Consider the following 13,829-nt stretch of genomic DNA (forward strand, 5'->3'; position numbering starts at 1 on the left):
CAAAACTCCCTTCCTTACTGGTCTGTGCCCACCAGCCTCCCAGCAACCTTCCCAAAGCCCTCAGCTACCGCTTTGAGTGGAACCAGAACTGAACATGCCATTGTTGGCTCCAAATTCCTTTTGACAACAATCACATTCTTTTAAAAACTTCGTAGATTCTACTTGTCACTGGTTATAAATGAATCTCTTGCTACCAAGCAAGCATTTTATATTTTCAAATAGTGGGAAGGTATACAACTCCGTGACTGAAATACACATTTGTATTTAAAACCCATCTAGAATCAGAGCCATTAAATGGTTTTTTTGGAGCAAGTTGGAATTTTAACACTGGCTTCGAGTTTAACACAATTGTTTGCTTGGTGCAGTGTTCCTGGATTCTCTATTGCTTTATCACTGAGCAAATATCTTGATGTAACATTTTCAGGCATGGTAATGTAGCAAGCAGCATTGCTTGTCCAAATTAGCAACCAGTGGGTGCTTTGCGATGAAAATTCAAGTCTCCATTTAAATAAATGATATTTGTGCCATATGTTTATGTATAATGACTATTAGGCATGCAGTACTAATGATAGCTATTGTAGAAAACTCTAAATGATCATGACAATTATTTGCTTTAAAATTCAAGCATTTTATCTGCAAAGGAAATAAAATCATTCTTGATTGTATACAGAGACAGCACCTCAAAGCGCTTTGCACGAGGAATTAATTGTTTTCTGGAGCGCTTTCAATGTTGCAAAGGAACATGATATCTCATAAGACTTCAGTGGAAGTGCTTTATATAATTTCTACTATGCAGTGAAATCGTGTATGTTTCTGTGAAGCACTTGATGAGACAACAATTTATTCCTTGTGGGCCATGTGATTTTAAGCGACTGGGTAAAATGTTGGTTGATCAGATTTTTACCTTAAAAAATAAGTGAACTATAAGCAACCAATGTATCAGAATAAGTATGCAGAGAACTATTCAATACTGTACATTAATAACCACGGTCCGTCCGATTGCCAACCCAATATAAGGAAGATGTATTCTGTTCTGATGTAATGATAACACCTGGAATATTTCTTTACCTCTTGCTCTCTGCATTTTTCTGTTTGGACATCCCAAAGTTTATACTTGTTCTCTTCCTCTGATATGTATTCAAGAGAGAGTTAAATATAGCTCTTACGGCTAATGGAATCGAGGGATATGGGGAGAAAGCAGGAATTGGGAACGGATTTTGGATGATCAGCCATGAACATATTGAATGGCAATGCTGGCTCAGAGATCCGAATGGCCTACTCCTGCAACTATTTTCTATGTATCCATGTTTCTGTTGGAGAATTGTTACTTTAGACGTTGAAAGTGTGCTTCATGGGCCTGCCCCACTTAGGCGACTCTTCAGGCGACTGCAGGAGACTATGCATTCGCCACATGGTAGCCACATGTTCACGGGTGGTTGCCGTGAAGTCGCCTTCATGGTCGTGAGGAGTTCCCGCATTCTGGGAACTAATCGCGGCTTCGTTCTGGTCTGTGTGTGTGCATATGTGTGTGTGTTCCACTCTGACAGTCGCTGTTCCAGTTGCCGATTTTTCAGGCGATTGCCGCCAACTGTCAATTTGCTTTAGTGGGACAGGCCCAATAGAAATTGGCCTTATTGTCATGTTGAAAAATTAGCGGCGACTAGAAGGAAGCCGCCATGGAGAGTAGCAAGAGTTCTCGTGCCGTAGGTGGGACGCCAGGAGGTCCTAGTAGGTTGCCAGGAGGTCGAAGATTCTCGTAGGTTGTATCTGGTGCTGACTGGTGAATTTCATTGGCTCATTGGGGGGAGAAAACCAAGGATAACCGACTGGTAATGTTAAATGTCCGCCGAGCTTCATAGCCGTGTATCTCTGGCTTCTTAAAAGTTGTCTCCACTCATTCTCCTTTCTTCTCCACTTCTTCTTCCCCCTCTCCCCCCTCCTCCCCCCTCTTTTAAAGGACTTGCCGTACACTGTGCTTCATCGCGGTGCGTGTGTGTCACCTTGGCCTTGCACGGTGTGAATTTCACTCAGACAGTGCTTCCCCCCCCTCCCCCGCTTGCCCTGTCCCTGCCTGCATAACGGACTGGTGAAGGAAGCGGTGTGTGTGTGTGTGTGTGTGTGTGTGTGTGTCAAGTCATGTCAAGTTTATTTGTCACATACACATACGAGATGTGCAGTGAAATGAAAGTGGCAATGCTCGCGGACTTTTGTGCAAAAAGACAAACAACAAAACAACCAAACAAACTATAAACACAATCACAACACACATATTCTTTTACATAATAAATAATGGAAGGAAAAACGTTATGTAGAGTTAGTCCCTGGTGAGATAGGCGTTTACAGTCCGAATTGCCTCTGGGAAGAAACTCCTTCTCAACCTCTCCGTTCTCACCACATGGCAACGGAGGCGTTTGCCTGACCGTAGCAGCTGGAACAGTCCGTTGCAGGGGTGGAAGGGGTCTCCCATGATTTTATTTGCTCTGGAGTTGCACCTCCTGTTGTATAGTTCCTGCAGGGGGGCGAGTGAAGTTCCCATAGTGCGTTCGGCCGAACGCACTACTCTCTGCAGAGCCTTCTAGTCCTTGGCAGAGCAATTCCCAAACCAGATGGTAATATTTCCGGAGTGTGTGTGTGTGTGTGTGTTTGTTCCACTCGGACAGTCGCTTTTCCAGTTGTCGATTTTACAGGCGATTGGCGGCGACAGTCAAGTTGCTTTAGTGGGACAGGCCCAATAGGAATTGGCCTCATTGTCATGAGAAGACTGGGATTCATAACGATGATTCTCCTGTCTGTTTGTAATGGAGTGAGAGAATTGTCAAAAAAGGGGAAAATGGGAAACTGAATGGAGAAATAATGTTCAGTGGTACCCATGCAGTTAGAAAATTGTTCTAAGAAAGTGTAATTAGATAACTGGTTCTTAATGCGAACATTTTATCGTTATACTTCCATAATGCCTTTCCTGTTAATGCTTTCAAGTTAGCTTTGATGAAATCATGTACCATGTGGGGTCCATCTTTAATCAGTGCACCGAACAAAATGTGTGTGTCTTGACTCAATCTCGGGTACTGCAGAGCCGCCCCATTTTGCTATGTTGACTTGGACATGGGGGGGATTTAGGGTCTTCCAAGTGGTCCATATATTTTGTTTCTGCTCCCCCACAGGAAGTTGCTCAGCTGGACTTGTATCCTTGTTGATCCTCTCTTGGGCTCCATGCTGTTGCCTCAACTGCAATTTCTCAGAGGGTGGGGAGAGGAGGGAATGCAGCAGTTTTATTAGATATCCAAGAATATTTGTTCATTTAATAAACAGCGATGAATGTCTAATACTGACGAATGCTGGCGTTAGGTCGCACAACTATATGAACTTTCTTTCTCGTCCTGTCCCATTGGCAAATAAATCATTAAAGTGTTTTGGCCCCAGATTATGGTCACAAACTATTGGCGAGCACCTAAGAGTTTGAGCACCTGGAGCAGCTAGACTTTGAAAGTAGCTTCTCTACAGGTTACGCCTCTTCCCAACAGAAGATATCAGCAAGAAAATTAGATCCCCATGCAGTGACTATTTTGAAGCATCTCAAGCAATAACAAGCGGACATTGGTCATTGACTTGTGGAAGCTGGTTACATACTACACACTCTATGTAACGGCCAATAATCTATATGCTGAATCTATCTTTCTGAGTTGAGGAAGTGATAGAATTGATTGGTCAGAAGTGTTCATTGGCTTGCAAATGAAGAACATAGTGAAGTTGAAAGAGTACTTGTTTGTAATTTACAATCAAGTTGCAGAAATAATTGTGGAGTGGCATCTGAAAGAAATAGAAACATAGAAATTAGGTGCAGGAGTAGGCCATTCGGCCCTTCGAGCCTGCACCGCCATTCAATATGATCATGGCTGATCATCCAACTCAGTATCCTGTACCTGCCTTCTCTCCATACCCCCTGATCCCTTTAGCCACAAGGGCCACATCTAAACCCTCTTAAATATAGCCAATGAACTGGCCTCAACTACCTTCTGTGGCAGAGAATTCCAGAGATTTACCACTCTCTGTGTGAAAAATGTTTTCCTCATCTCGGTCCTAAAAGATTTCCCCTTTATCCTTAAACTGTGACCCCTTGGAATGGTGGAATATTGAAAAGGCATTTTGGGCTTTTATGAGGGAGCTTGCCGTTTAATGATCAGTTGCTAGAATGAAGAATTCCTTCCTTACAAATTCATGATTTACAGAAATAGATCCAAAGAATAAAGCAGCAGAAAACCTGAGAGCAACCAAATAGAATCAGAATTAGAAATGTGGTTAGAAATAGTTGCAAATGCCTAAATTTCAGACCTCTGACATTTATAAAATAAAGAAAAATAGCAACTGAACAAATGTAAAGTCGTTGACCTTCATTGTATATTCAATTATAAGGATTTTATTTTTGGGGCTATTTTGGCAATGAATTTTCCACTCCTGTTGTTCAATTACAGTTTGACCCTTCAGCAGAGATGTAAATTAAGTGACATTTCCTTGTTGTCCTATATTTAAAATGCAATTTTAGTTGTGGATCATAAATGATGATCTTCATTCCGGAGCTAATTTATTCATTCAACAATTCCCCCCAAGAAGTTGCAGCACAAGCCTGGAAAGCAAACTGAGCAGAAGAAATCAAAGTCGGCTGAATTTCTGATGGGTGAGCTTTGCTTGATGAGTTATTGCTCATAATTTGTGTAAGGATTAATTAACTAATTACAGACAAATGGCTGTAGGCTAAATTTTCTTCTTGCATGTCAGGGCACAGTTTGTAATTATTTTAATCATTTATTTTTTTAAGCTTCAGATTTAATTTTAACCTAATTGTGTTTTGGTGCCATTCGAGGATGATGTGTTTGTCTGCATATTTGATAAAGGAATGTGAAAGGAATTACGGGGGAAATATTTCCCTGGTTGTCATATGCATATATTTTTGTGTAACATGCAACCCTGACCTTCCTGTTTTTTTGACGGCTCGGGTAAAAGACGTCAGATCTGGAGCAGAAGGCATTGAAAATCCTGCTTTTAACATCAGTACGAGAAACCTTTCAGCATATCATGATTCAGCAGAAAAAGAAATTAGACATGACAGACATGATAGCACCCTTGCAGCTCACCAACAAAAACTCCTGCTTCGAACCAATGATCAAGCGAGAGGTGAGGTTTCAGTCCTGATTAACCTCAAAGTGACTGACATGTAGTTTTGTTCTTGGTCTAAACCTCACATTCCGGTGTCTAAACCTTGCATTCCAACTTTGCGGGTTGGAGCACGTTCCATCGAAATCCGTTCTGTGAACTGCAAAAAAAAAGATAGCAAATCCGTTTGGAACGAGAGATGCATCTCACCTGCAAACTTGGAGGCAAAAGCTCCATTGGAATGGTTGATCTTGAGTGCCTTCTCTTCACCCACTTAAACTAATTATTTTAAAAGGGACTGTGAATATAGTAATGAAAGTGGGCACCCTTTAGATGCCTGTATTTAACTTCACACACCTTTTCAAAGGACCTTAATCACAGAGCTTACCTCAGTTTTCCTTTTATTTTCAAGCTAAATCCTTTAATTATTTTGCCAAAATGTTCACCTCTGAGTGCTAAAAAGTGCAATCATTGGATTAAACAGGCTTACGGGTTCTAAAGAAAAATATGCTGTACTGTGACAGGTTATATGACGGCCTATATAAATCTTCAGATAAGGAGCCTACCTGGCAAATGATTTTGTACGAAGAGAAACCTATAATTTATTTTTTAAATGTTGCATTTGTTTTGGTGGCGAACAAAACACAGCAAATCATTAACGGCCAAATCATGCCAATCATTTTGCAGTGCGCTTGTGTGACATCGCCCCCTTTTAAGAAGTCTCTTTTAAGAACAGAGAGTGTAGCCTATGAAATTTGTCACAGTTTTCCACTCTTGTTGCCTGAGTAGTCAAGATAATATGCTTTCTTGAAGATATGTGTAGTGTGTATGTGCTTGCTGTTCAGTAGAATAATGGAGACCTCTTTCAAAGCAAAATGAGTAAAAAGTAGCAATATATAATCCTTCACAGGTGATCCTCAAGATTTAATATTATTTACAACACTGATCCATGCATATCGTTCAAAGTAAATCTACCATGTTGGAATTGCATTGCCATACTCTCCCCATGAAATTGCAGTGTGCATAAATTGACAGACCTAATATTGACAGACCTGATCTCTGTGAACAATTTTGCATAACTTATATAATTTACCATAGCTCCATTACAGAGATACTCTTAAAAAAAAGGCCATCTCGGCCCTATAGTTATGCATAACTTTTTTTTTTAGTCCCACCTGCCTACTCGTACCATTGGTCTTTTCTCATCCATATGCCTATCATTTTTCTTATACCCACCTTTATCTTCCACTGGGAATTCTGTATCTTAATATGTATCTTGGTCTTTTCCAGTCATTTTCTTATCCCACTTTTATCCCACTAATGTATGAGGCTTTATTGTAATGCCGTTAAGAATGGCATTACATATAAACTGTACTGAATAATTTCACGAAATGTAAAAATGTTTAATGGAAAGGGAGCATTTAAATAAAAACTGCTACCGATGATGGTGAGTTGATGTAAAGACCCATTTTCCTCACTTGATCCCTTTAGCCACAAGGGCCACATCTAACTCCCTCTTAAATATAGCCAATGAACTGGCCGCAACTACCTTCTGTGGCAGAGAATTCCAGAAATTCACCACTCTCTGTGTAAAAAATGATTTTCTCATCTCGGTCCTAAAAGATTTCCCCCTTATCCTTAAACTGTGACCCCTTGTTCTGAACTTCCCCAACATCGGGAATAATCTTCCTGCATCTAGCCTGTCCAACCCCTGAAGAATTTTGTAAGTGTCTATAAGATCCCCCCTCAATCTTCTAATATTTTCAGGAAATAAAAATTTGCCACCTCTACCCAAGATGTGACTCCAGACCCTCAGTAAGATGTGTAGGAAGAATGCGTGAATGGACATTGCAAGTGTTATCATCATTAAACATGGTGAAAAAGTTCAAGGAGAAATATTAAATGTGGCCCAGCTATTCGGAAGAATCCGTATGATAACAACATTTCCAAGCACCTTGCTGATTGCATAAGGATTAAAGCTTTCACGGATCATTACATATCAGCATTTGGATTGCTTCTGATTTTATTGTGGATTCTAAGTTTATGTGGATCATTCCTTTAGCCAATATAATGTTTTTAAAAAATATATATATATAATTGACAGTATGCACAATTGATGGAATGTATTTTAAATAATCCAGCAAGTGTATTCTTTCAAATATTCACCTCCCTCTATTCATTGGACACGTTACAGTGCTCTCCAATAAACAAAACAGTGTTGCAGGTTGGGACACAGCTAAACTAAACTGTAGATGGATAATGATCAAGCAGTCACTTGATTGACTTCACATCACCACCCTAAACATTCAAACCATCCACAAAAGCATGCAGTGGCTAGAATATGTACTGTCAGCAAAGTGTACTGCAATTACTCACCCACCCAGGCTACTCCAACAGCAACTCTCAAACTTGTGACCTTTATCACCAAGAAGGACAAAGCCAGTAGGTTCATGGAATACTGCTACCTGCAGGTTCCCTTCCAAATCACACATTATCCTGACTCGGAAATGTGTCACCAGTCCCTCATCATCACTGTTCAAAGTCCTGGAACTCTCTTACTCAGGGCATTGTGCAAATACTTTCACCAGCAGTTCAATGAGGTGGTTCTCCATCAACTCCTCATGGAGATTAAGGATGGGCAATAAAAATAAGCCTTGTCAATGATGCCCATCAAATAACAAACAACACAGTATCTCTCTGCTGGAGACAAGCATGGCATCACATTTCTTGCAAGATCAATACATTCTTCAACTTTCTCCGCAGTAGGTGAGGTGGATTCTCTGCCCTGAATGCCAAGGCTACTAGGGAATCCTGTGGAAACCTTAGTTGCTAGGCCTGGGGTCATCCTAAGTTGGTAGTAGCATCTGCTGTCCTTGGTCCTCTGCTGTGGCTGTATGCGCTGCTCTGACAAACTTTTCAAGGAAGTTTGGGGTAGTTAGACATCAAGCTGAAGTAACTCAGCGGTACAGGCAGCATCTCTGGAGAAGGAATGGGTGACGTTTCGGTTCGAGACACTTCTTCGGCCAAGTTTGGGGTAGAGTGATCTTCTGCAACCTTTGTCACTCTTTGGCAGAGAAACTTGCTTTTGAGCCCGTGTAGGTCTGAACCTGGGATCAGCATGGCATTCCCTGTTCTACTGTTCGGGTGACATTGGCTCCTGGGCGAAAGGAAAATAAGTTTGTTTTTATTATTTACTTAGATTACCTTCATTGGTTACAATTGCTTTTGTGCCAGGTAGGTTTTTCTTTAGCTTTTCAAGTTAGAAAAGTAAAAATTAAAAAAATATTTTTGACAGAGTTTTTGTGATTTTATGTTGTATAACCGGAGTGTTATTGAGCATTTGTGACTAAAGAGTTGATCACAAACATTCATATGTTGCTGTGTTTCGAGGTGGGGCCACACTGATTGTTGGGACTATTGTGTAACTCTGGCTGGACTGAGACCTCTCCTGCACTATACCCAAGTGCAGGGAGGCAGTGTCCTCACAGGAGTCTGTGCTTTTTGCACCATCATCTGGCCTGTGGGCTGGCAGCCATTTATGGCCAATGGAAGCCATTTCCAAGTCCCATTCTCTCCTGGTAAATAGACTCGACTTTCTGCTTAGTTTTATAATCATAATGGAGAACCGTTACAACAAACAATACAAAATATGCTGAGAGATAAATTTGTCTTTGGTTGCTGATGCAAAATATGTACAAATGTAACATCTGCCAGTTGTAATTCTCTCCACACCTTTATTTCCATTGACCTGAGGCAGTCAATGAATTTGCACATTTACTCCAAGCTTTCAGGGACATTGTCATTTTTGCTACTTCCTTTTTATAGCCAATTACATTTTTCTTTTTATACCTAATTCTCAGATGCAGAAATGCATTTCTGAAGGATTAATAGAGGATATGTCACAGTCAGCAGTGTTCTGCATTTAATGTTGCCACAGGAAAGGTGTATGTGCCACATCATCCCCTGGCAGTCCCAGGCTGTGTTTATACAGTTAACATTCTAGGCTTGTGAAAAGTGACAATCTCAGTGGCGAGCCAGCTTTGATATGATTTCTGTATGATGCCACGTAAGCCCCTTTGGGCTTTACACTTTATAATGTCTGACTTCTATACTGTGTCAAATTGAGTTGATGTGGTGCTTAGGCAGTTCATTGGTTCTCCTAGACAATGTGGAATCTTAAGTCCAATAGACAATGGGTGCTGGAGTGGGCCATTCGGCCCATCGAGCCAGCACCGCCATTCAATGTGATCATGCTGATCATTCACAATCAGTAGCGATCTTACAAACCTTACCTTCAGTAGCGCTGTAGTTCTGCTACTGGCCGTGTGCGCGACTTTGGCGCCTTTGAGGGGGGACGGTGGGATTAAAATCCAGTTTTCTACTACCTGATGGTAGCGGATTTCCTCGGGCTGCTAGCTGCTGAAGAAAAATCGATCCGTCTTCCGTTCCCGATTTTTTATTTTCAGATCGCGAGACAATTTAATAATTTGATTATTAAAATAAAAATCGACTTCTAATGCCCTCAGCGCCTACAACGTGACGGATCGAAAGAACGGGACAAAACAAAGGGTAAGTCGTCTATTTTACATATAATCTTGTTTCTTGGGATGGCTTTAATCTAATTTTACATTGCGAAAATTTTATTTGGGCCCCATACGAACCGGCAGTGTTTTTCCTACCGATATGGAGTTTAAATTTATTGCAAATGCAACATTCCAATCCATCGCGTTCCAGAATAACCCACTCGCAAGATGATTTAAATGCTATTTTTTTTGGAAAATCATGTCATAAGAGCATCTAAATCGTCTGTATTTTGTGTTATTGTCTATCCATAGTCAATATTTTTATACTAAATATCAGTTTTAGTCCCATGTATTGTGCAAAAAAAAAAACAATTTTTATTAATATTGAGTGGATGTTTCTAGATTAATTTATGGGAGTTAAACATTAAATTCCTTCCATCTGGCATATAAATTCATGAAAGTGAGATGTAAAAATCATGTTATATTGTGAATTCTTGTGTGAATGAGATTAGTTTGTTATTTGGAGACTTAGGCTACTTAAAAAAAATAAACTGCATCTGCCATGCATCTGCCCACTCCCCCAACCTGTCCAAGTCACCCTGCATTCTCATAGCATCCTCCTCACAGTTCACACTATCACACAGCATGTGTCATCTGAAAATTTCCTAGTGTTACTTTGAATCCCTTCATCTAAATCATTGATGTCTATTATAAACTAGACTAAGTGGGACCCATTGGGTCCCAGCATCACACGGGAGGGCTGGTCACCAACACAATATTCCACATCTCCACCAATTCCAATATTGCTCGCCTGTGGGGGGGGGGGGGGGCTGTCTGTTGCGCTAGTATGGGGGTTGCGGGCTGAAGGTACTGGTTTCCAGAAGGCTAGTATTGACATTGTGGGCCGAATGGATTCTAAGGCTGGCATCCAACTGTTGCAACGATTTTAAAAGCCAAGCCAAGGCAAACAAAGCTGCAGCCACCTGACAACCAAAATTCAGTTTGTGAACACAAACTTGTTATAAAGGTGAGGCAAACAATTGGGCTGCAGCCACCTGACAACCAAAATTCATTTTGTGAACACAAACTTTTTAAAAAGGCGAGGCAAACAATTGGGCTGCAGCCACTTTACAGCCACATCGAGGGGACTCACTGTGGAGTAGACGTGCGTTCAGTGTTATTCGCAGCTCAGAGAGCCGTGACCCTCTCGCTTCCTGGGTCTGGCAGAGACTGAGTGCGACACTATACTTCCAGGTTTTATAGTCCCTCCCCCTGCCGCCAGCGGGGGCAGCAGAGAAAATGGGGAATTTTTTTAAAAACATTAATATCTCTCTGATTTTTCATCGATGGGAATAATCCTCTGGTCCCAGAAGGCGGAGTGGGGCTCTGTGCAAGGTAGCCAAAAATGATGGCTGTTGGTGGCGATGTTCTCTTGGAAATCGCAGCACAGTGGGCCAAATGCGGTCAAGATCAGACTTTTAGTAATATAGATAGCTGCAATCCCAGCACCGAGCCTTGTGGTACCCCACGAGTCACTGCATGCCATTCTGAAAGGGACCTGTTAATCCCGACTATTTATCACCTGTCTGCCAACCAATTTTCTATCCATGTCAGCACTCTATCCCTAATATCATGTGCCCTAATTTTGCCCACTAATCTCCTATGTGCGACCTTATCAAATGCTTTCTGAAAGTCCAGGTACACTACATCCACTGGCTCTCCCATGTCCATTTTCCTAGTTCCATCCTCAAAAAATTACAGAAGATTAGCGAAACATGATTTCCCCTTCATAAATCCATGGTGACTCGGACCAATCCTGTTTCTGCTATCCAAATGTGCCGCTATTTCATCTTTTCTGATTGACTCCAGCATCTTCCCCACAACCGATGTCAGGCTAACTGGTCTATAAAACCCTGTTTTCGCTCTCCCGCCTTTCTTTAAAAAATGGCATATCATTCGCTAACCTCCAATCCACAGGAACTGATCCTGAATCTATCGAACATTGGCAAATGAACACCAGTGTGTCCACGATTTCTAGAGCCACTTCATTGGGAAGTCTGCATTCCACTGTATCCTGGGATGCAGACCATCAGGCCCTGGGGATTTATCAGCCTTCAGTCCCACCAGTTTTCCCAACACCATTTCCTGCCTAATGTGGATTTCGTTCAGTTCCTCCGTCACCCCGGATCCTCTGGCCACTACTATATCAGGAAGATTGTTTGTGTTCTCCATAGTGAAGACGGATCAAAGTACCTGTTCTTCTCAGGTACACAAAAATGCCAGAGAAACTCAGCGGGTGCAGCAGCATCTATGGAGCGAAGAAAATGGGTAACGTTTCGGGCCAAAACCCTCCTTCAGACCTGTTCTTCTCATCTGACATTTCCTTGTTCCCCATAATAAATTCACCTTTTTCAGTCTTCAAAGGGTTCAACTTTGGTCTTAACTATTTTTTTCCCTCTTCACACACCTAAATAAGTTTTTACTGTCCTCCTTTATATTCTTGGCTAGCTTCCCTTCGTACCTCATCTTTTCTCCTGCCATTGTTGTTCCACTGTCATCCCTGCGAGGGTATCTTTCCAGTCAACTTTGGCCAGCTCCTCCCTCATGGCTCGCTTTGTTCAACTGTAACATGGACATCTCTAATTTACCCTTCTCCCTCTCCAATTGTAGATTAAACCTGACCATATTATGGTCACTACCTCCTAATGGCTCCTTAACCTCGAGTTCGCTTATCAAATCCGGTTCATAACACAACACTAAATTGCCTTCTCCCTGGTAGGCTCCAGTACAAGCTGCTCTAAGAATCCATTACAGGGGCACTCCACAAACTCCCTTTCTTGTGGTCCAGTACCAACCTGATTTTCCCAGGCTACCTGCATGTTGAAATCTCCCATAACAACCATAGCATTACCTTTACCACATGCCAATTTTAACTCTTGATTCAACTTGCACCCTATATACAGGCTGCTGTTTTTAAAAAAAACATTCTGACAAAGTGTTGAGACTGCTCAAGTTCTGCAGACTTCTGAGATGTAATAACCAAGACTGGAGCTTGATAGAAGAAATCAGCTACGTACCAGGCTTCTGCATACACAGATATTTAATCTCCATAGCAGCTGCAGACCATTCTTTGTTACCACCAGTCTTATAACACGTAAAATCAGGAGCGTTTCTGACCAATATAAAGTCTCAACAAATATTTAATATCCATAAAGACACACACATTATGGAGATGGAATCCTTTCCTGGTTTAGGGTATTAAGGTGCTGTGGTGATAAACTAGCAATGCTCATAAATCCCAGTATGTGAATTGTCAATGTTTCCTGATGAAAATGATTTAGTCACGAGTATATAGTTTTCTTTTTGATGTGGTGGTGGGCAGTGAATTGAGAGACATAGTAGGGTTCTGCTGGGGTTGCAAGGAACGTATTCTGTGATGAAGACATTGAGAGCCAATATGAATGAAATACCCACAGAGAGAATAGTTCAGGCATGAGAACGTGGTTGAAAGACTTTCCACAGCAGAATCTCAACTTTGACAACCCTGGAAAACCCGAGTCTGTGTATACATTGGCCATCAGAAAGTTCTGGGTGGGATATGGTGTTGCGAAGTCTCTCTGTGGACGGCTGTACACGGATGGTCCCTGACAGACCCTGAATGACCAGCTATGACCAGAACAATGCCTGTAGTAACAAAGAGCTACCAGGGGTGTCAACACTGAGCCACCATTTGAATGAATAACAGCAGCAAAATGCTGGAGGAAACATCACTGTTAGTTTAAACAAACTCTGCAGACTCAGGAAGTCTGCTGTCATTTCTGAAGCTGCCAGTCAGTTTTCTTGATATCAGCAGTGTCCGTATAAATAATGAGAAAAGCAACATGTATACTAATATTATACCAATATTGAGGTTGGCATTGCTGCTGCAGATGGTGACAGACTGATGAGGCTGGAGTGATACAGCTTGGAAACAGACCCTTCTGCCCAGCTTTCCCATACTGGCCAACATGTCCCAACAATACTAGTCCCTCCTGCATGCGCTCGGTCCATATGCCTCCAAACCTGTCCTATCCATTTACCTGTCTACCTGTTTCTTAAATGTTGGGATTGTCCCAGCCTCAATTACCACCTCTGGCAGCTTCTTCCACACACCCACCA

The 13,829-nt window shown here is 41.7% G+C and overlaps 1 protein-coding gene across 10 annotated transcripts in view; it reads left to right on the forward strand.

Annotated features, from left to right (window-relative positions):
• The window catches only part of ofcc1 (orofacial cleft 1 candidate 1), a 342,172-nt gene that overhangs the window by 25,798 nt on the left and 302,545 nt on the right, over window positions 1-13,829 (forward strand). For 2 of the 10 annotated variants that reach the window (XM_055634782.1, XM_055634784.1), the window contains exon 2: window positions 4,606-4,672. The exons of 7 other annotated variants lie outside the window; for them this stretch is intronic. In XM_055634782.1, coding sequence (XP_055490757.1) covers window positions 4,606-4,672 — 67 coding nt within the window. Of the gene's footprint in view, window positions 1-4,605; window positions 4,673-9,674; window positions 9,718-13,829 lie in introns of all 10 variants that reach the window. One more of the 10 variants, XM_055634786.1, reaches the window with a different exon arrangement.

Source organism: Leucoraja erinacea, chromosome 4 (genome assembly GCF_028641065.1).
Source record: "Leucoraja erinacea ecotype New England chromosome 4, Leri_hhj_1, whole genome shotgun sequence".
In the NCBI taxonomy this organism is placed as follows: domain Eukaryota; kingdom Metazoa; phylum Chordata; class Chondrichthyes; order Rajiformes; family Rajidae; genus Leucoraja; species Leucoraja erinaceus.